The sequence below is a fragment of the Telopea speciosissima genome, chromosome 10 (genome assembly GCF_018873765.1).
Source record: "Telopea speciosissima isolate NSW1024214 ecotype Mountain lineage chromosome 10, Tspe_v1, whole genome shotgun sequence".
Classification (NCBI taxonomy): Eukaryota; Viridiplantae; Streptophyta; class Magnoliopsida; order Proteales; family Proteaceae; genus Telopea; species Telopea speciosissima.
This window is the reverse complement of record NC_057925.1, coordinates 22,158,406-22,179,680: the sequence shown is the minus strand read 5'-3', so window position 1 is coordinate 22,179,680 and position 21,275 is coordinate 22,158,406. Positions and strand designations below refer to the sequence as shown.

Genomic DNA, 21,275 nt, shown 5'->3' with positions numbered 1-21,275 from the left:
TAGAATAGTAGCTTTTCATATTTTGTATAAGTGGCTGTTCTTTTTCTCCTTTGCTACTTGTTTGGTTAATTTACCTTGATTCTACAGTTGGAGTCAAATTTGCGCCGGATTGCACTATCAGCAGAGTGGTTAAAACAGGTGGATTCTGTTGTTACAATGGGTTCAGCTTCACATGTCTTGGCAACTGCAGTAAATGTTTCCTCTAAGCATGGGATCAGCAAAAAACGAGCCAGATTTTTGGATGCTGATTCCAACTCTTATTCAATTGCTGCTGCCAAATCAGGTATCTTCTGGAGGGGTGGAAAGCTGTCACGCCAAGTTTTCCATTGGAAGGGCTTGCCTCGCTCCTTGGCCTCCAAGGGAGGCCGACAAGGTTTGCATTTATTTTTTCACTTGGATGTTTGAGTAGCGGAACTGGAATCTGAAAAATATATAGTAATTTTTTTTAAAAAAAAAATTGGTTGAGTTAAAATTTTGCAGGTGGCTGTAACAAGATACCGGGAATATATTATGCTGATGGTACAGATTTAGCTAAGAGAAGTAGATACATTGCTTGGCGAGCTGCTCTCGAGATGTCGACAAGTGTCCCACACCTTGCTTTGCTGGTAATAATTACTGGACCTCATTATCTCAAACTATCTTCTTATTTAAGTGTTATCTCAGAACATTTTTCGTCCTTGATCTTTTAATTTTACTATCTTATCAGGTTAGAGAGCTTGATTCGTATATTAGATGGGATGAGCTTGAGAACAATAAAGTTCTTTCTCTGTTATCCAAGGAATCTAGAAAATTAATGAGGTCATTCAAGAAGGTGACTATACGCAGGAAGTGCGTGGAAGCATCACAGGTGAAGTATCTTCTGGATTTTGGAAAGAGAAAAAGTATTCCTGAAACTGTCAGCAGACATGGAACCATGCTTGAAATATCCTCTAGTGAGAGGAAGAAATATTGGCTGGATGAGTGTCATGTTCCTTTGAATCTCTTGAGGGCTTTCGAAGAAAGAAAACTAGCTCGGATGGCCAATAAGAAGAGTCCAGCAAAGCTTCCTGGTGAGGGTGGCAGAGTAATGAAACCCTCCAAGAAAAGGGGACTCTCATACCTTCTATCGAAAGGAGAGATTCCTGAGAACTACCAGTGTGGCCACTGTAACAAAGACCTACCAGTGGGGTACGCCATGATCCTTTTGTGCCAAAATTGGTGTCTTTTCAAAATCCACTTCATTATTTTATGATGAAATTATAAAATGTTTCATCCTCTTCATTTTTCTTTGTGTATTATATACCCTGAACTTGTTGGTATGTATGTTGAATTGTTGATATATCCTTTCAGAACTACAGGATCATGATATCTTTTCAGAACCAGGAGAATGGATGTTTTTTCTATTTTTTTGATATTTCTTCTGGTTCTTGGTACATGTGGAAAGCATTTTTGTGGATTTTTAATATTTCTTTAGTAAATTTTGTGGTCTGATAACCAATAAATTTTTCCAGATAATATATAAAAAAGAGCGTCCCAGTGCACGAGGCTCCCGTAGGGAGAGAGAGAGAGAGAGAGAGAGAGAGGTAGGTTTGAGTGTTATTAATTACTTAGTAAGGGTTAAGGGACTAAGTAATGGAAGGGAGATGGGTTTGAGTGTTCAATTTAGGAGCTTGCAGGTTTTCCTAAGTTTGCTTTTGCTGCACTCATTTTTAGTCGCATCCAAGATTCCATTAGCTGTAGTTGGTGTTCCCTATCTTTTCTTGTTTGTTTTTATTTTTTTGTGCTGCTATCCTCCTAACTATGGCTTTTGTTGAATCTTCTTTGGTTCTATTCATCAATATTACTTGCTGCTATTGGGTGTTGTTCTGCTAAGGTTTTAAATCTTAGATTTCAGTACCATATTAGAACTATCAGTATCATATCATTTAGGTTTTAGTTTCTTGAGGATTTCTGTTTATTCGGGTAAGTACCAAGTACAGTTCATGCTATTTCTAACAGACCCATAGCAGTTCTTTGTCCTTGAACTTGCCCTAATTTCTCTTATCCCTGTAAACTCTAATCTGTTAGGGCTCTATTCCTGCCATGATTTCCTCGCAGTTCAGCTCTGGATCTTTGAAACCTAGGATATCCAGAGTGAGTTGGTAACAAATTTAAACCCTTACCGGGAAAACCCAACCACAGAAAATAATATTGATGAACAGGGAACAAAAGAAATTTAGACTATACCACAATTATGAGAAGAAAATGACAGCAACATAGCCTCAAGAATAATGGAAGTCAAACCCTAACAGCAAGTATAATGGCAACATTGATATAAAAAGAAAATGAGAGAAGATAAGAAAACATAATGACAGCTAGGGGAATCTTGAGAATAGACAAGAAGGAATATTAACCAAAACAAAACCTAGGGAAACTTGCAGGCTCCTCAACTAGAAACTCCAACCCAACTCCCTTCTATTCCATGTGTCCAGTTTTATTCAAAAATTTATAATTATCTCAAAGAAAAGGAATGGAACAAGATAAATATAGACTCTCTAGTAGGTAGACTTGCTAATTTAGATATTCCATATTTACCTGAACTCTTTTCCAATTAACTACTAATTAATACTGACTCTTTCAGGAACAAAATGTACTTGAAACCCTAAAATTTATATCAATTATACCCTACATGGATAATTCAATTCCCAAAGGTCAAAAACCCAATTGATACTTAAGCCGCCCATAGACACTTGAAATAAAGCTGATGCCCATTACAAACTACCCCACTGCTAATAACGCCCAAATCCTAATAGATCTACTATAGAACTTGGCCAATTTTATTGCAATGCTCTTTGATGGCCTAACCATTCTCTTTCGTGAGAAATTTCAGCAGCCCCAAGGGCCAAGGGAATGTTCCCACATGAAGAAGCCCTTGATCTTAGAACGATTTGGAAGAGGGAGTTGGACAGGGTACCTTTTTTTTTTTTTTGGGGGGGGGGGGGGTTAAACAACCTGCCTATCTTCATGTTATGCTTGGCTGGTGTTTTCGTAGATGTTAAGATGTCATGTAACAAAATAACGGAAGCCAATCATAGGAGAAGGGGTTGGTCCCTGAACATCGGGTTGAACAATATGGAACTGTGAATCTGTTCTATTGCGCCATGATAAGGGTAATAAGATTTACAATGCTTATGAAATTGTCAAGATTCACATTGCAAAACATACGATTCAGATGCAACAGAAAATAAGTGCGACAAATGTTTCTTCATAACAGAAAGAGACGGGTGTCCTAGGCGTTGATGCCACAACATAGCATTATCAATCCCATTTTCACCTCTACCATAAGCTTTACTCTCACAAACAAAAGATTGCACAACACTCAAATAGGAAGGCGATGAATAAAGCAGAGGCAACCCTTTCTCCTCACCTCCACTGTCAATCTTCCTCTTCATTACCATATCCTGAAACAGGCAATGAGTAGGAAAAAAGGTAACACTACAGTTCAGTGATTTGGTGATATGACAGATTGACAAAAGATTAGTAGTAAAATTGGGAATGTGCTAATCTGAATCAAGATAAATGGATGGTGAGGCTTGAATATTTCCTTTACCTAGATATAGGTGAAACTGTGCCATCATCTGTCCTGACTTCATTTCTACCCAAACAAATACTGTAGGAGTTAAAATTACTGGACATACTAGTCATATGACCTGAAGCACTGGAGTATATAATCCAGGAGTGGAGGTTGCATAAGTAGAGGTGTAGACTGAGGTACCTGATTGAGCAAATGTGGAAGTGGTAGAAGCAGTAGCAATACTAGTATTCCCAAACCTTGCTAAGACTTGTCGAAAAGTCTCAATCTCTTCTATTGAAAGAGAGCCACCATCAGATTGTGATCCTGAAGTAGGTGGGATCCCAAAATGATCAGTACTGGCAACTACAGAATGAGCTCTGACTCCTCCAGATTGGCTTCCTCTAGATCCACCAACAATCTATTTAGGTGGACGGCCATGGAGATCCCGACAAGTTTCCTTGTTGTGTATGATCTTCCCACAATTTTCACATCTGAGACGATTTTTGTCATCAGCGTAGGTTGTTTCATAGTCTAGAGGAAAGAAGGGACTTACTCAACGCAGATTTCTCAAAGAAGGGACTTAGATCCATAGTTTGTCTTATTGTTTCTTCACTGTGTAGATAGCCAAAACCTCATATAAGGATGCGAGAGGACTTTTCCCAAGATCTGCACACAAATAGGTTCATACTCTGGGTTCAAACCCCCAGGGAGAAAAAGAATAGGTTCTTTCAAGTATCTTATAAAAACTTGGCCCATCCACAAGGTTTTATAGGTGTAATCGTCTTTGGAGGCAATTCACTTATTGAGGAGACTCATGGAAAGATATAGAGAGGGCAAGAAAGATCTTCATATAGTGTTTATAATGTAGTCCTAGATAGGTAGAAGACCTACTAGGAGCCAGATAGATCAAACCCCCACAAAGGTGCTGCTGATTGGGGCAGATTGCAGTATTTTAGGTCAAATCTAGGGTTAGGTTTATGAGAATGGGGTTAAATCTTATATGGTTTTAATGGGCAGGTCTAGGAGAAGCTAATAGGGTAGGTTTGAACAAGGTTTAAACAAAATTTAAAATTTTCAGAAATTAGGTTTAGGGTTTTAGAATTTAGGTTGAAACTAGGGTTTAAACTTGGAATTAGGGCAAGGGGCTAAGGTTGAGTGCTTGGGACAATGAGGGGGTTGTTCGGTTGTAGTATGATGCAATTCTGATGGCTGGTTAGGTCTACACAGGAAATTAAGGCTTTTGGGATTTTGCAGAGACAATGTAAAATAGGGTTTGAGTGGTTGGATGGGGCTGCAAGTTAGGTCGAGTGGAGGAGGAGATGAGAGGGGGCTGTAGTTGAAATTTGGTTGAGATTGGATGGAGGAATAAGGCTGGACAGAATTTAGAACAATTAGGGTTTATGGGGATCGATGGGTTTTTAATGGAGGAGACAACGTGGGTCGATTAGGGCAGGTGGGGCTTGGGTTGGAGGATTAAGAAGAAGAGGGGAATGCTGAAACAGTAAATAACTTACTAATTAAAGAAGATCTTCAATGGCAACAACTTTGAAGACAGATTTGAAGAACCACCTCCCGATCTACAAGATGCAAGGAGTCACTGGAGATCCACCAGCCTTTCAACCCTGATATGACTCACAAGGGGGTCTTGATATTACTCACAAGACAATCTCAGAAGAGAGAAACATCAGTAGAAGTAGCCAACATCAAAGAGACGATTTTTTTAAAAACTTTAGTTGTGTGGGGGAGCCTCCCACATTTTCTATTAATAAGGGCCTAAAAGGTCAAAATCCTATTACAATTTAAACTCTCCTCCATAAATCGTGGAAGGGAGTAGCTAACTTAAAATAACTTGAACTTAAAAGGTAAAAAGACTTATCTACCCCGAATAACTTAAAATAAAAGAGACTAACTTAAATTGAACCAATTGGATGCAACCAATTTGAACCGGTTCAATTAAAAACACAAAAATAAAACTAAGTATAAGACTATACTACGGCTCCTACTATGACCCTATGCTTAGGGTGGTTTCTTCAACTCGAGGAGGCTTGGATCTACATCAACTCTCCCCGACTTAGAAACATTCATCTCCGATGAATGGGTGAAATCCATGCAACACTTATGCAACTTGGGGCTAAGCTTCTTGACACCATTAGTAGGAGTCCAAGTGCTATGCTGTTATGAAGAAACCCGTCCACGAATTTTGTGATGATGAGGGGGAAGGAACATGTGGGCAGCAGCTCTAACACTCCCCGAGCAGAATTTTGTTGAGGCTGGAACATTAGGGACATAATCTTCAAGTTGTGGGGCCTTCTCTTCAAAGAACCAAGGGGGCATCACAAACTCTATGTGTTCAACCTCCATAGGGTCTTCAATGTGGATATCCTTCTCATCGAGCTCCACTTCTTCAAGTGCAGCAACTTGAATGCCTTTCTGTGGATTGTTCACAACCACTTCTCCATCTTCTGCCACGTCATCCATGAAGACTTGAGTAATAAGATGAACACCTCGAGCATCACCACCCAACTCTTCAAAGTAATCAGCTAAGTCATCATCATCATCTGGGGGATATGCATAGAAACTAGGGTCATTGTCATCATCAGGGTTTTCATCTTCCTTCTTAGCCACATTGACAGATTTATGCTTTTGGGGGCACTCCCTAGCATAGTGTCCAATCTCATTGCAATGGAAACACTTGTGAGGATCACTATTGTCCATGGGGGTTTACCCTTATGATCAGCACCTGGAGGAGCTGTAGGGCGGGAAGAACTACCAATAGAGTTGCCTGATCGAGTAGGAACCAACAGCAGAATTTCCAGCTCGAGTATGACCATTGGTAGTAGACTTGAATGCTGTAAAAGTTTTGTTGGTGTCTTCAGTAGAGGAATTAAATCTTCTATTTCCAGCCAATAATTCCTCAGCCTTCAGAGCTTTCTCAAAACAGTCCTTGATTTCTCTAACATCAGCCACTCCAATAGCCCTAACAATATCTGCTCTCAATCCCTGTTGAAACCGAGATAACATCTGAGTGGCTCCTTCTCTAGTGCTAGTAGGAGAAGCAAGGGCATCAAACTGTTGCATGTACTCAGCTATAGTCATAGTCCCTTGGCGTAGGGAGTTGAATTGATCCTGGAGCTGAGCTCTGAAGTGCCTGGGTAGATATTTCTCCTTCAAGTCATACCTCATGTCTTCCCAGGTAGTAGGTGCTTGGCCATCAAGTTCCATGTCCCTCTCTGTAGTGCACCACCATTCTCGGGCAGGGCCAGCCAGCTTGGTACGTGCCAATCTCATATTCCTGTCTTCATGCAAGTCATACCAATCAAAATAATCATCAAGGGCAGCAAGCCAGTCATAGAATACCTGAGGATCATGATTCTCATCGAACTCCTTCAACTCAAGTTTAACCTTTTGGGTGTCATATCTTCGATTGGTAGCTTCATCTGTAGTGAAGTAGGATCTCAAGTGTTCCTCAAAATTAGGCCTTTGAGGGTCTTCTCTAATTCTGTCTATGTCTTCTCTGTATCCATCTCTGTCATGTCTGCTCCTATCTTTGTGATCCCTGTGATTTCTGGAATGATCTCTGTGGTCCCTGCGATTCCTGGAATGATCTCTGTGATGTCTATTTCTTCCCATGGTTCCATGTACTTCAGAGTTGGCTTGGATTCTGTCCTTTTCTAAGGGGAGGTTGCTGTCCCCAAGAGGTGTAGCCTATATCTCTTCCAAACGTGTCATCTTCTCAGTAAGAAGTCTTTGGTCAGCTTGCATAGCTTGCTGATCTGCCGAGAGCTTTTGGAGCATTGCCATGATTGCAGTCATGGGATCAGGTTGGGGTGGCAGATCTGGATTCATCACTGGATTGCCATGGTGGTCCATGGCTCTGATACCACTTAATGTAGTCCTATATAGGTAGAAGACCTACTAGGAGCTAGGTAGATCAAACCCCCACAAAGGTGCTGACTGATTGGGGCAGATTGGAGTATTTTAGGTCAAATCTAGGGTTAGGTTTATGAGAATGGAGTTAAATCTTATATAGTTTTAATGGGCAGGTCTAGGAAGAGCTAATAGGGTAGGTTTGAACAAGGTTTAGACAAAATTAAAAAATTTCAGAAATTAAGGTTTGGGTTTCAGGTTTTAGAATTTAGTTTGAAACTAGGGTTTAAACTTGGAATTAGGGCAAGGGGCTAAGGTCGAGTGCTAGGGACAATGAGGGGGTTGTTCGGTTGTAGTATGATGCAATTCTGAAGGCTGGTTAGGTCTACACAGGAATTTAGGGGTTTCGGGGTTTTACAGAGACAATGTAAAATAGGGTTTGAGTGGTTGGATGGGGCTGCAAGTTAGGTCGAGTGGAGGAGGAGATGAGAGGGGGCTGTAGTTGAAATTTGGTTGAGAACTTGAGATTGGATGGTGGAAAAGGCTGGACACAATTTAGAACAATTAGGGTTTATATCGATGGGTTTTTAATGGAGGAGACAATATGGATCGATTAGGGCAGGTGGGGCTTGGGTTGGAGGATTAAGAAGAAGAGGGGAATGCTGAAACAGTAACTAACTTACTAATTAAAGATCTTCAATGGCAACAACCTTGAAGACAGATTTGAAGAAGAACTTCCCGATCTACAAGATGCAAGGAGTCATTGGAGATCCACCAGCCCTTCAACCCTGATATGACTTACAAGGGAGGTCTTGATATGACTCACAAGACAATCTCAGAAGAGAAACAGCAGCAGCAGTAGCCAGCAATAAAGAGACGATTTTTTTAAAAACTTTAATTGTGTGGGGGAGCCTCCCACGTTTCCTATTAATGAGGGCCTAAAAGGCCTAAATCCTATTACAATTTAAACTCTCCATTCATAAATCATGGAAGGGAGTAGCTAACTTAAAATTGTTGGTTGAACCGTGGGTTAGAGAGAGGGAAGAAAATAATAGAATTGATTTAATGAGAGAAAGACCCCCTCTATTTATAATCAAGGTACTAAAACTCGGGTCTCGGTGCCAACTCGACTCTTGGAAAAACCGAGACGAGTCGAGATCTCACCGAGTTGGTGCATTTTTTTTTTTCAACTCGAAGCCTCAACTTTGGGTCAACTCGAGATCTGGACCCGAGATCTGAGATCTCGCCAAGATATGTCGAGTTTTGTCCAATTAGGTAAGGTATTTAAGTGGTAGGTGGGTTAAAATAATGGGTCGAAACCGAGATCCAACCGAGATCCGAGATCTCGCCGAGATCTCACCGAGATATTGCACTTTTGAGACTCGCAGGCAATCTCGTCTCGAGATTTCGAAAATTCGAGAAACTCGGCGAGATCTCGCCGAGATCTCGCGAGTTCTCGAACCTTGTTTATAATAGAGGGGAGGTTACAACTTACATAAGCTAGGCGATGTGGGACTAAACCCACACAGCCAACTAAACACTTAATAACATAAAATACCCCCAAAAGATTCAGAATACCCCCACGGTATTCTGGAGTACATTATTCTAACACTCCCCCTCAAGCTGGATTGTACAAATAAGAAAGAAGGAAGATCCAGCTTGGACTAAAAGAAGAAAAAAAACTCTCTCCATAACAACGCTAACACTCCCCCTCAAGTTGGCGCATACAAAGTACTAATGCCCAACTTGAATGAAAAATGGGAAAAATAAGTTGGAGCAGAATCCAGCTCCAACAAGAATGCAGCTCCCAAATAGACCTTCAAGAACTTGAAAAAAATAGACCTTCAAACTTGGGCAGACGTGATCAATTGTTACCAATCTTCAATAATTGTCCAGGGATGAATCTTTGACTGATAATCTTGAAGGTAAGTAACTAGGGTAGCAAGCAGATGAGTCAGGCAGCAATAAAGATCAAGCAACAGAAACAACCAAACTGTAGGATCTCATATGGGCAGGCAATAACCAAACATCTTCAAAACTTTTAACACCAGCCTCCCCCTTACGGCAAACGTAACCCAATAACAAGGTAGATACTTATTGGCAATGGTGAAACCTCTGACCTTCTATGTTTTGCACCAAGTGTCCCTGCATGTGCTGCTCTCTACAATGGCTGCAGGTATACTGTATATAATCCCCCCCTCACTTGTAGTGCACGTGGACATAAGAGAGATTAGGTTAGAGATAGGGCAAAACATAACATTCCAGAATGGTTCAATGGCTGCCAAGTGTAAGGGAAAAAGAAGAAATGGTAAAGAAGAGAATACCATTAACTTCCAAGGGTGTTATGGGTAATATCAAAGGTATGTTTTGGGAGATAGTGAAGGAAAACTAGTAGTGAGATAATGAAGGAGGAGTAAATTATGCAACATAAAGTTCCAACCATCTTCCATCGATCAAACAAACACTTTTGATGGAAAGCCCTGCAGGGGAGAAACTCCTAACTCCAATGGTCAAATCTGAGAAGTATACAGATCTGATTTGAAGTAAGGAAATGTGCCATCTTTCAAGGCTTGATCAATCTTCAAACAGGGAGGAGCAATTGTGCGAAAAACTCCAAGGTAGAAACTCCCACATGCTAAACAGTACTAACGAAGATATCCGGACAGCAGTTGAATGAAGAAGCTTCAACAAAAATTGGATCAAATCTGAATCAGTAACAATGCTAGGATTCAAGCTCCAAAGGATGCTGGATTTGAGCCAGAAAAGCTCCACATAACTGAATAGGTTCGTAGGTGCAGTCAATAACCGTAGAACACACTGTTGTAATCCCAAATAGGCTGATCTCCAGGGTAGCAGATTCGAGTCTTCAATAACGAAAGAAATTCGATCTCCAATAAGAGGAAACACAGTCACAATTATAGGGCAGCAGTATTCCACATGAAGGCAGCAGTAACACATCAACCGGTCATGCTTACAGCAGCTAAGCAATAACACCAGCCAGGTAGGTAGTGAAGCTCATAATAACCAGCCAAATAAGATAGATAACCAGACAAATCTATAGTTGAAGCAGCCAGCCATATAGGAATAAGAAAAACAGCTTGATAATTGAAGAAACCAAGCCAACAGAAAGAATTGGAATTTTTTACAAAAAAACCTGATGTAAGATGCTGAATAATGGGCTGAAGACTCCTCTGATGTTTATAACACTCTCCTAAAAAAATCAGCAATAGTGGACTGCCCTATCCCTTAGATCGATCATTGCCAGGGTTTTGTAAAAAATCCTGAAAGTGAATATCAATTGTAGGGAAGGGGTCTTCAACAAAGGTGAGGCTGACATGTCAAAGGTGCTTGCTTATTGTAATACTTGCTGACCAAAAACTGCTGGAATGGATCTCCAGTTCGAATGACCAATCTCCTTGGTAATTGAGACTTGATCTTCACATGGGAGAAATACCAAAAAATCGCAGATAATGAGGGCAGCAGCTATCTTGGGTAGTAGACCTTCTTCAAGCCATAAATAGTTGAAGTAGAATGTCCTTCGTGATGGTTGAAACACCAACAAAAAATTCCAATAGCAGCAAACAACCGTAACCCAAAATCGATATGGGTAGGGTTTTGAAAAAAACCCTGAAAAGAAGGATCGATTGGGGTTAGGGGTCTTCAAATTCTTGGAAAGAGGCAAAAAACTGAGGTCGAGTGGTTTCTGTAGGTGGAGTAATCATCCCTCAAAAAAAGGCAGCAAGAATTCAAACCTGCACCCTTAAGGTTGATTTCAATTAGGGTTTAACAGGGAACCATAAAAGGCAGGGTGAGAAGATTTTGCTGTAGGGACAGATCCAGCCATCAGATTCTGTTCAAATTGAGGTTGATTAGGGCATGGATCAGGTGGGAAATATCCATGAAATATTGGCTGCATCTGTCAAAGGAAACCCCAACATCGATTAGAGTCAGGGTTTGGAAAAACCCTGACAAGGTGAAATCGATTTGGGGATCTAGGCTGGAAAAAATAATAATTGATGGAGAGAAAGAAAAGAGGGAAGTTAGGTGTATGAATAGGGTAACATAGGGCTGGAAAAAGGCTGCATAGGGTGTTCCTCTATTAGAGGATCAGGTTTATCGAGATCTGATCTCAAAGAAGGGGGAACTCCAAAATCGCAGAAGAGGCTTCCAGCTGTTTTTTTTAATAAAAAATGATAGGAGAGAACGGGGGCAGCACTAAATCATCGATATGATGTTTACCTCATTAGTGCTGCCCTTGTTTTTGTGCTAAAAAGGAGCAAAACAGGAGCAGGAAAAAAACGAGAAAAAAAAGGGAGAAGAAGAGGAGAGATTGATTGGAAGGAAAGGAGAGACAAATTAGGGTTTTTCTCTCTAACCTAGATCAGACCAGCTTTGATACCATGTTGGTTGAACCGTGGGTTAGAGAGAGGGAAGAAAATAATAGAATTGATTTAATGAGAGAAAGACCCCCTCTACTTATAATAGAGGGGAGGTTACAACTTACATAAGCTAGGCGATGTGGGACTAAACCCACACAGCCAACTAAACACTTAATAACATAAAATACCCCCAAAAGGACCAGAATACCCCCACGGTATTCTGGAGTACATTATTCTAACAAAAATAACCTGAACTTAAAAGGTAAAAAGACTTATCTCCCCTAATAACTTAAAATAAAAGAGACTAACTTAAATTAAACCAATTGGATGCAACCAATTTGAACCGGTTCAATTAGAAACACAAAAGTAAAACTAAGTATAGAACTGAAATAAAATAAGTATAAGACTATATTACGGCTCCTACTATGACCCTATGCTTAGGGTGGTTTCTTCAACTCGAGGAGGCTTGGATCTACATCAGTTTATATCTCTGGAAAAAGCCTATGGCAAAGAGTTAATCTGGAATATTCTAGAGAAGAGGGGTGTTTAGTATATACATGGACTTAATTAAAGATATGTATGCTGATGTGGTGACTAGCATTAGAACATTGGGGGGCCAAGGTAGTGAATTCTCAATCTCAATTGGGTTACACTGAGGATCAGCCTTAAGCCCTTACTTGTTTGCGCTTATCATGGACGACTAAATCAGAGGCATACAAGATGAGGTACCTTGGTGTATGTTCTTTGCAAATGATATTGTTTTGGTAGATGAGGCAAAAGCAGGGATTAACGCCAAATTGGAACTATGGAGAACTGCCTTGAATTCAAAAGGTCTGAAGATAAGTAGAAATAAAACTGAACATATGGTGTGTAACTTTAGCAGCTCTGGGATGGATAATGAGGGAGTGGATATTGATGAGGGGGAGATCCCGCAAAGTGATCACTTTAGATATATGGGATCAATCGTAAACAAGGAGGGTGACATAGATGATGATGTTGCCCAAAGGATTAAACTAGGGTGGATGAAGTTGAGAGCTACGACGGGAGTTCTGTGTGATCTACATATCCCTTTAAAGCTTAAAGGAAAATTTTATAGGATTGTCATTAGACCAGCTATGATGTATGGGACGGAATGCTAGGCTGTGAAGATTGAAGAGGTGTCATATAAATAAACTTGGTGTTGCAGAGATGAGAATGTTGAGATGGATGTGTGGGAAAACTAGAAAGAATAAAGTAAGGAATGATCTTATTAGAGCTGGGTTGGGAGTTGCTCCTATACATGATAAACTTAGAGAGAGTCGTTTGAGGTGGTTTAATCATGTTCAATGGAGGCCTCCGGATGCCCCAGTTCGGAAGAGTGACCTGATCCTAATTGAGGGAACCAAAAGAACCAGGGGAAGGCCTAAGATAACCATAGAAGAAGTGGTGAGGAAAGACATGCTTTGCTTAGGCCTTGTTCCTAGTATGACCTCAAATAGAGCTGATTGGAGATCAAAGATACACATGCGGTCAACCCCTTTTAGCTGGACTTTGATGATGTGATGCTGCCCTATGTTTTACACTCCATTTTGAGACCTAGAGCAGAATGTCGGGTTGTTAAGAAGCGGTTCGTAGTTATGGTAGATGCCCTAGAGTTTGTGTTGATGTTGTATGCCCACCCCCTTTATTTCTTTATTATTTCGCTTCCGTCTCTTTTAGGATCCATGTAGCCAACCCCATTAAGTTGGGATAAGGTTATGATGTTGTTGGTCATATTCCTCCCATAAGCTTGAGAATATTCACACATATTCCCCCAGGGAGAAAAATAATAGGTTCTTTCTTCAAGTATCTTTTTAGTGCGGCTCTGACATGGAGTCCACTGACCCACTGATGTTTGACATTATGAGACATTACAGGAAGCTTGGTCTGGTTGGATACCCAAAGGGAGTCCACACTCTACCTACAACCAAGATATTGAACTTTCTAGGTAAAACTTACTTCTCCCCGAAGTTAGAAACAATTGCAGAAATTCACAGAAATATCATAAACCAACCAATAGCAGTAGCATTTCATGAGCAAACCACTCAGGCTTGGCTGATGTAAGCCCACAGGTGTGAAAGCCATGAGATGCTTAATGTTTTCAGTGAACAGCAGAACAGGTACTACTTGTTGGAGTTTCTGTCCTCAGTGTATGTGACCTCTGAATCTGATGTTACTGCTACTAGAAGGGAGCCCTAGGCTGAACTGGAAGGTACTGGCCTTCTTCCCTAAATGACCCTAGTTTGTGTGAAATTAAACCCCACAACCAAAACCTTGCAGTAGAACCTTTCTGCCCTAATGGAGCTGCTGCGCTAGCACCAGGTAAGCTCTCAACTTGACATTCGGATTGCCATTAGAGTGCCATAGGGCGACCTGAAACGTACAGGTTTCATGCCCGAAAAACCTCTGCTGAGAGAGAAAACTCTGCAACTATACCTAGCGGACTGTCTATTATACTTGGAGACAGTTGTGGTTCATGGTGGGTGCTTCCATACGGCCTTAGCAGCTCCGGATTTTCACATCCAAGGATCAAAGATTATAGTTCTCACATGCTCTGGGTATATAGAAACCCTTCTCTGTCAGGTACCCAACCAAAGAGTGGGAGCTGTGAAGCTTTACCCGACTCGCAAAACAATAAACCGCTCTGATACCAAGTTCAAACTGCTGTGGTTAGCTGCCCTGCAGGGATTAGGTATAGATAGATAGATAGAGATTATATAGATGGATAGATAGACAGTTGTGAAGTCATCGATTCTGTCTCCTCTATATGCTATTCACTTTGTTAATAAACAGTAAAGTACTGTTATAGCCTTGTAAGCAACGCTATTGCCCTTCATGTACAATTTACATGACTATGCCCAAAATACCCTAACAAGCTTTTCCAACAGGGACATGTATGCTTCTGTTAGCATTTTATGTTGTTTCATTGTTAGTTTCATTAGCTCTTGTACCAGATGTGCATTATTTCAGATATTCTTGACGAGCTTTTGCATGTAAGGGACATTGTACATTAAGACTGCATATCCTTGTTAGATTTTCTGCCCTTTATCACTTCCACTGTGATCCATCATGTTGCTTATGTACTAATTCTAATTCTCTGATTGGCAGGGAAGCTGTAAGTTGCCATTACTGCAAAGGTTAGTATTTGATGTTTTCCTTAATCTGCATCGGCTTCTTTATTTGAATTATTTTTGTATTTTGTTTCTATTTAATCATTTTCTAGTAGCACTAGTTGTTTTGCTTTATAGAAATTCAGGAAAATTCATGTAGAAATATTTGTTCAAGTTTGTGTTTAGGAGTATTGGTACTAGCTTTTTCGTTGCGATGGATAATGGTGTCAGGGACCATTTGGGTTCACTCATTCACACATCTGTCTTTGGTTCATATTGACATGTGCGCATTGTCTTTGTTGCTTAGAATCCCAGGTGTATATAGATGATCTTTGAAACTCTATTTTTTTTATCCTTCTAGTCTACTACTTGAACGATATGAAATATATCAGATACTATGTGTGTATCGTAGGAAAATAAAGGGTTCCTTATTTACTATATGGAGAACCATCTAATATTAGTCGAAATAGTAAATATTATCTACTAAAAATTGACAAACCCAGAGAACCCTCTTAATTCTATTTGTGTATTGTAGGAAAATAAAGGGTCCCTTCCCCACCTTTTCTTTGCAATTAAATTTTTATTCATCCAAAAAAAAATTAATGTAAGATAAGCCTAACGACTCAAACTAGGTCTTCTGAGTCCAAAATGGAATGCTCGCTCAATATCTGAACTAAAGACAGATCTGACACATGAAAGAAATAAAAAATAACAACCAAGAACTTGATTAGTATAGTGGTAGAGCAATAATTTCATAGGAGAAAGCTTTGAGAAAGCATAATGAACATCAACTATGGCAAAGGGAGAGGGCTTGAAGCCTGCGAGCCCTTAAAGGTAATCTGTAAGAATTTCAAGATCTCATTTACAGAATCAGAACATTCCATTATGGAGCTATCCACGTCCCATATTTATAAACGCATAATAGATAACTAATGGACTAAGGAAAGAATAAAAGACTAAAACATGTGGTGTGTGGTAGACTTGAACTATACTACTTCAGCCTGGACTTAACTGACTGGGGACCAGATTTCTGGAACAACTTGTTTTCCTTACGTAAACCTAATCTAATCTGAATAAAGAACTTAAAACCTCTTTGTGGTTGAACCTTTTTCATATACAACAACAATAATTCAGCCTTATCCCAACTAAATGGGGTCGACTACATGGATCCTTTCCCTCCAATCAGCTCTATTCAAGGTCATACTTGATACAAGGCCTAGGCTATGCCTGTCTTTCTCACCACTTCTCTTAAGGTCATTTTAGGCCTGCTCCTGGCTCTTTTAGTTCCTTCAATCAGAATCAAATCACTCCTCCGTACTGGAGCATCCAAATTCCAAAGACCTCAATTGAACATGGCCATGCTACTTCAAACAACTTTCTCGTAGCTTATCACTTATCGGAGCTACTCCCAAATCAGCTCTAATATGGTCATTCCTGGCGTTATCCTTCCTAGTTTTGCCACTCTTCCATCTCAACATCCTCATCTCTGCTACACTGAGTTTTCTATATGATGTTTCTTAACTACCCAACATTCTGCACAATACATCATAGCTGGTCGTATGATTGTCCTATAAAATTTTCCCTTTTAAAGGAATACGTCGATTACGCAACATTCTTGATGCACCTCTCTACTTCATCCACTCTATTTTAATTCTCTGTGAAATATCATCTTTTGTATCACCTTCTTTATTTATGATTGAACCCAGATACCTAAAATTATCACTTTGCGGAATCTCCCTCTCATCAATTTTCACCGCCTCATTATCCATCCTAGTGTAACTAAAGTTACACACGTTATCTTTCGTCTTTGTTCTATTTATCTTAAACCTTTTGATTTCAAGGTTAATCTCCATAACTCCAACTTGGTGTTAATCCTCGCTTTTGTCTTATCCCCTAAAGCAATATCATCAACAAAAAGCATACACCAAAGAACCTCATCTTGAATGTCTTTGGTTATATCATCCATGATAAACGCAAAAAATAAGGGTTTAAAGTTGATCCTTGATGTAACCCAATTGTGATTGGGAATTCACTACCTTGACCCCTCACAGTTCTTACACTTGTCTTCTTTAGTACTTGCTAGATTAACTCTCTAGGGACTCTGTCATAAGCTTTTTCTAGGTCAATAAAGACCATATGGAGATCCTTCTTGCAATCTCTAAATCTTTCCATGAGTCCTCTAAGTAAATTGCTTCTATAGTGGATCTTCCTGGCATAAAACCAAATTGGTTTCTTGGTAATAGTATTTTCTTGTATTAGGTAGGTTTCAATAACCCTTTCCCATAATTTCATAGTATGACTCATTAGTTTTACGCCTTTTTAGTTATTGCAACTCTGAATATCACCTTTATTTTTTGTAAATTGGAACCACAATGCTTCTCCTCCATTTATCTGTCATTTTCCTTGTGCTCATAATCTTATTAAACAGCTTGGTTAGCCAAAATAAACCACAAATTCCTAAGCTCTTCCACACTTCTATTGGAACCTCATTTGGGCCTTGTGTCTTGCCTACTTTCATCCTTCTTAAAGCTTCTTTTACTTTAGACATCCTAATTTTTCATTTAGTAAGCTGCAGAAATACTCTTTCCACCTCTCCTTAATGTCCTCATCCCTTATTAGTACTTTACCATTTTCACTTTTAATACATCTAACTTGGTCGAGATCTTTACTCTTCCTTTCCCTCATTTTAGCTATTTTATAGATAACTCTTTCCCTTTCCTTTGTGCTCAGATTGTTATAAAGATCTTTATATTTCTCGCCCTTGCTTTTCCCACAATATTCTTAGCTTCATTTCTGGCAAATTTGAAGCTAAGAAGATTGTTGGAAAAGCAGGGCAAAGAAATATGTAAATCCCACATAACATGAAAATTTATGCCGCATAACTTGATATTGATCCCACACAGTCTGTACAACAGCAATACAATACTCCCAGTACATGTTAAGCTTATGGTAATCAATTCTTTTGAAATCTATAAGTCTTGGAGCACTGCTGGTTATGTTCCTGCTTCAAGATATACAAAGGGGAGGTAGAGCCAAAAGAAAAAAGAGGGTGGGGGAAGGAAATTAAGAAGAAAAGAAAGGGTAAAAAAAAAGAAAAAAATAAAACAGATGAAGACCAGCCCGCAACAGAAGAAACACCATTATCCACTCTCTAACTTAACACACACAACTTCAAGACTGGGAGACCCACAAGATTACCTTGCCATGTATAATGACATTTAAGATGACAAAAATGCTGTAGAAGAGTTGTGGGGGCCAACTGCGCAAGACCTCCACAAAACATATGAAATTATTTACAATTAAGATGGAATCTTTCTTGTCTGTATTCCCCCATACTTGACCAAGCCCTTGTAGATCTCCTAGCAAGTGACGTGGTTGCTAGCTTCTCCTTTCAGGCCTCCACAACCAGTAACTTCCTCTCATTGTACATTCAGAAATAAATCAGTCCCATCACTCTCTCTTGAGCTGCTTCAATATTTCAAAGTAAGTACAAAAGTAACTAAAAGCTAATGTCTGCCCTTCACTGAAAATGAAAGCCAACTCCTGGTTATCTCCACAGTCCACAGCTGTTTTTCAATGCTGGGCCTTGAATTCACATGCAACTTATTTGGAATATTTTCCAGATTCTGGCAAACTTGGGAAATGAAAACTAGTTTGCAGTTAGAAGGCTTCAAATGGAGTACTTTGATATCATTGTTTTAACTTTGCTTTCCTGTGTTATACTGTAAGCTCAAACTTAAAAAAAATAAAATAATATAAAAAACCTTTAAGAATGTCCTCAAGTTGGAACAATTTGATCATACTCAAGATTATGTTGCAAGGTAGCTTGGTTCCTTTTTTTTTTGGTGTTGGATACTTGGATGTGGATAAGTAATTGAGGAAGCTTGTCATTTATCATTTCTCTGTAGAATGAGATAATCAGCTTCATGGGTAGCATTTGGCATGTGTTTTCTGATTAGTTGGTTCATCTGTGAACTAACTGTTATATCGTATCACTATTTTCTTTTCAGGCTTTTTCCATAAAAGGCATGTCAGGAAGTCTGACAGGGCCATTACTGCCAACTGCATGTATACATGCCACAAATGTCAGGATGTGAAAGTGAAACATACAAAGATTAAAATGGTGAAGGTAAAAAAGAGACCACAAAAGAGTAAAAAGGCCCCCAAAGATGGACCATTGGAACAGTCATCGGACAGTAAGAAAGCCACCACAGGGGGGATGTCGCTACGGCCACGAAACAATGATAAATCTACCACAGATGCAAGGTCAGTACGATCTCAGAACAATAAAAAAGCCTCCAAAGATGGATCTCCTGTAGATTCATGGAATTGTAAAAAACCTTTGACTGACAGACGTTCAGTGCGGTCAGGGAAAAGCAAAAAAATCTTAAGAGTTGGACGGCCAAAACGTGCAGTCAAGAAAGTGAAATATGCATTGTTGCAAAGTAAAAGGCTTGGTGTATGCAAAAAAGGGAAACATGTCCAATCTAAAAATGAAATATCCAATAACTCTGTTATAGGCATTTGCTGGCACAAGAGAAAGAGAACAGAGGTTTGTCATGCTTACTGGCTAAATGGTCTTCGGTTATCTCGTAAAGTGAATGACGACCGTACAATTCCTTTTAAAGAAAGGAAACTTATTCTTCCATCCAAAAACTCAAGTGCTGCCAATATGCAATACAAATGCTGTCTTTGTAGTGGAGGAAGATATGCATCCACAATAATCTATATTGGTTGTGAAAGCTGTGAAGGTACATGAAGCATGTATTGCTACCTACTTAATTTATTTGTAATTTTGTAGGCTTCTCAACACTAACAGCTGAATTTTATCCATCCATATTTACCTAGATTAAGGGAAAAGAATTTAATCATATGAAGCAATCTTGTCTGACCTAATTCAGCTGATGTTCTATTTGCTGATTGTTTTCCTTATTTTATCTGTAATGCAGATTGGTTTCATGGAGATGCCTTTGGTCTTACTGAGGAAAAACTTGGCAGTGTTCTTGGATTTAGGTGCCACAGATGCCGCCAGAGAAATCCACCTCTCTGCCCATATTTGCAAGATGCAATGGTTCAACTACATGATGTTAAAAAAGATGTAGAGATGCAATATAATGAGGATGTATCTGATGCTGGCCTTTTTCTGATTGGGGGCGATGACAAAGTGAAGCCACCACATACAAATTCTCCATGTTTGTTACATATGCATGCATCTACTCATGAGCAGAAAGCAGATGCAATTGCAGATTCTGATCAGATTATTATGGTGGATTGTTTGATGGAATCAAAAGAAGGGCATGCATTTGCCAGTAATGATCGGAAAGAAGATAAAATTGCAGATTCTAATGATATGGAGCAGAAAGCAGATCCAGATTCTAATCATACTCTTCTGTTGGAGTGTAAAACTGAATCAGAAAAGACAAATATTTTTTCTGATGAATTGCTTGTTAGAGAAGGGCATCCATCTTGCAGATTTGGTGAGAATGTAATAGAAACAGAGGTGGAGTCATTAAGAAATAATAAAGTGGAAACAGTTTTGGTGGAGATGACAGCCAGCTCAGAGATGATGCTGGTGGCTGGAACACTTGGTGACTACAGTGAGTTGCCCGAGCAGAAAGTGGATGCTGTTTCAGATTTTAATCAGACTCTCATATTGGATTGTGAAATTGAATCAGAAAAACAATATTTCATTTCTGGTGAATTGCTCAAATCTGATGATAATGTAATAGCAACAGCAGTGTCATCTTTAGGAAATAATGAGGTGGAAGATGTTTCAGCAGAGATGGTACCCAGCTCAGAAAAAGTGCTGGTTGCTAGAACACTTGATGACTCCAGTGGGTTGCATAACACAACGACTCTGTCATCAATTGAACTATTGGATACCAGAGAAAACAAAGTGTAGATTGATTTTTTTGTTCTAAATATTTAACAATTTATCTTGCTGATGCTGTGTCAGCTGCCATACCATTCAACCAATTGTGAATTTCTAATATTGTTGCAGGGAGGCAGAAAGGAAGCTTTCTAATGCTGATTCATTTGAAATTACAAATTAGATTGTTTTTGACAATTAATCATTCTTCCCATAGATTATGGATTTATAGAGGAGGCCCATATATTTTTTTGTCTTCATTAAGATGTTGGTGCACTGGCTTCTCATTTTCTGTTTAGTGCACCTATCTTTATTTGGTGCACTGCTTTCATTGATCCATGGATACTGACATTACTCACTGTTTTTCTCAGCCATGTGATGGTAGTTTACTATTACTAAGTATTGCCAATGCATACTCCATCTAATTGCAAGCATAGTATGAGGTCTCGGCGAGATCTCGGCCATCTCGTCTCGGTTTCATCAAGTTTTGAGACGAGATG

The 21,275-nt window shown here is 39.5% G+C and overlaps 1 protein-coding gene across 1 annotated transcript in view; it reads left to right on the top strand.

Moving 5' to 3' along the window:
• Window positions 1-20,848, top strand: part of LOC122642683 (DDT domain-containing protein PTM-like) — a 37,387-nt gene extending 16,539 nt beyond the window's left edge. Inside the window, exons 5-10 of the mRNA XM_043836234.1 lie at window positions 88-373; window positions 481-605; window positions 707-1,167; window positions 14,905-14,933; window positions 18,917-19,657; window positions 19,856-20,848. Of these exons, the coding sequence (XP_043692169.1) occupies window positions 88-373; window positions 481-605; window positions 707-1,167; window positions 14,905-14,933; window positions 18,917-19,657; window positions 19,856-20,808 (2,595 nt within the window). The 3' untranslated portion in view covers window positions 20,809-20,848. The remainder of the gene's footprint in view (window positions 1-87; window positions 374-480; window positions 606-706; window positions 1,168-14,904; window positions 14,934-18,916; window positions 19,658-19,855) is intronic.
• Window positions 20,849-21,275: the final 427 nt, after the last annotated feature.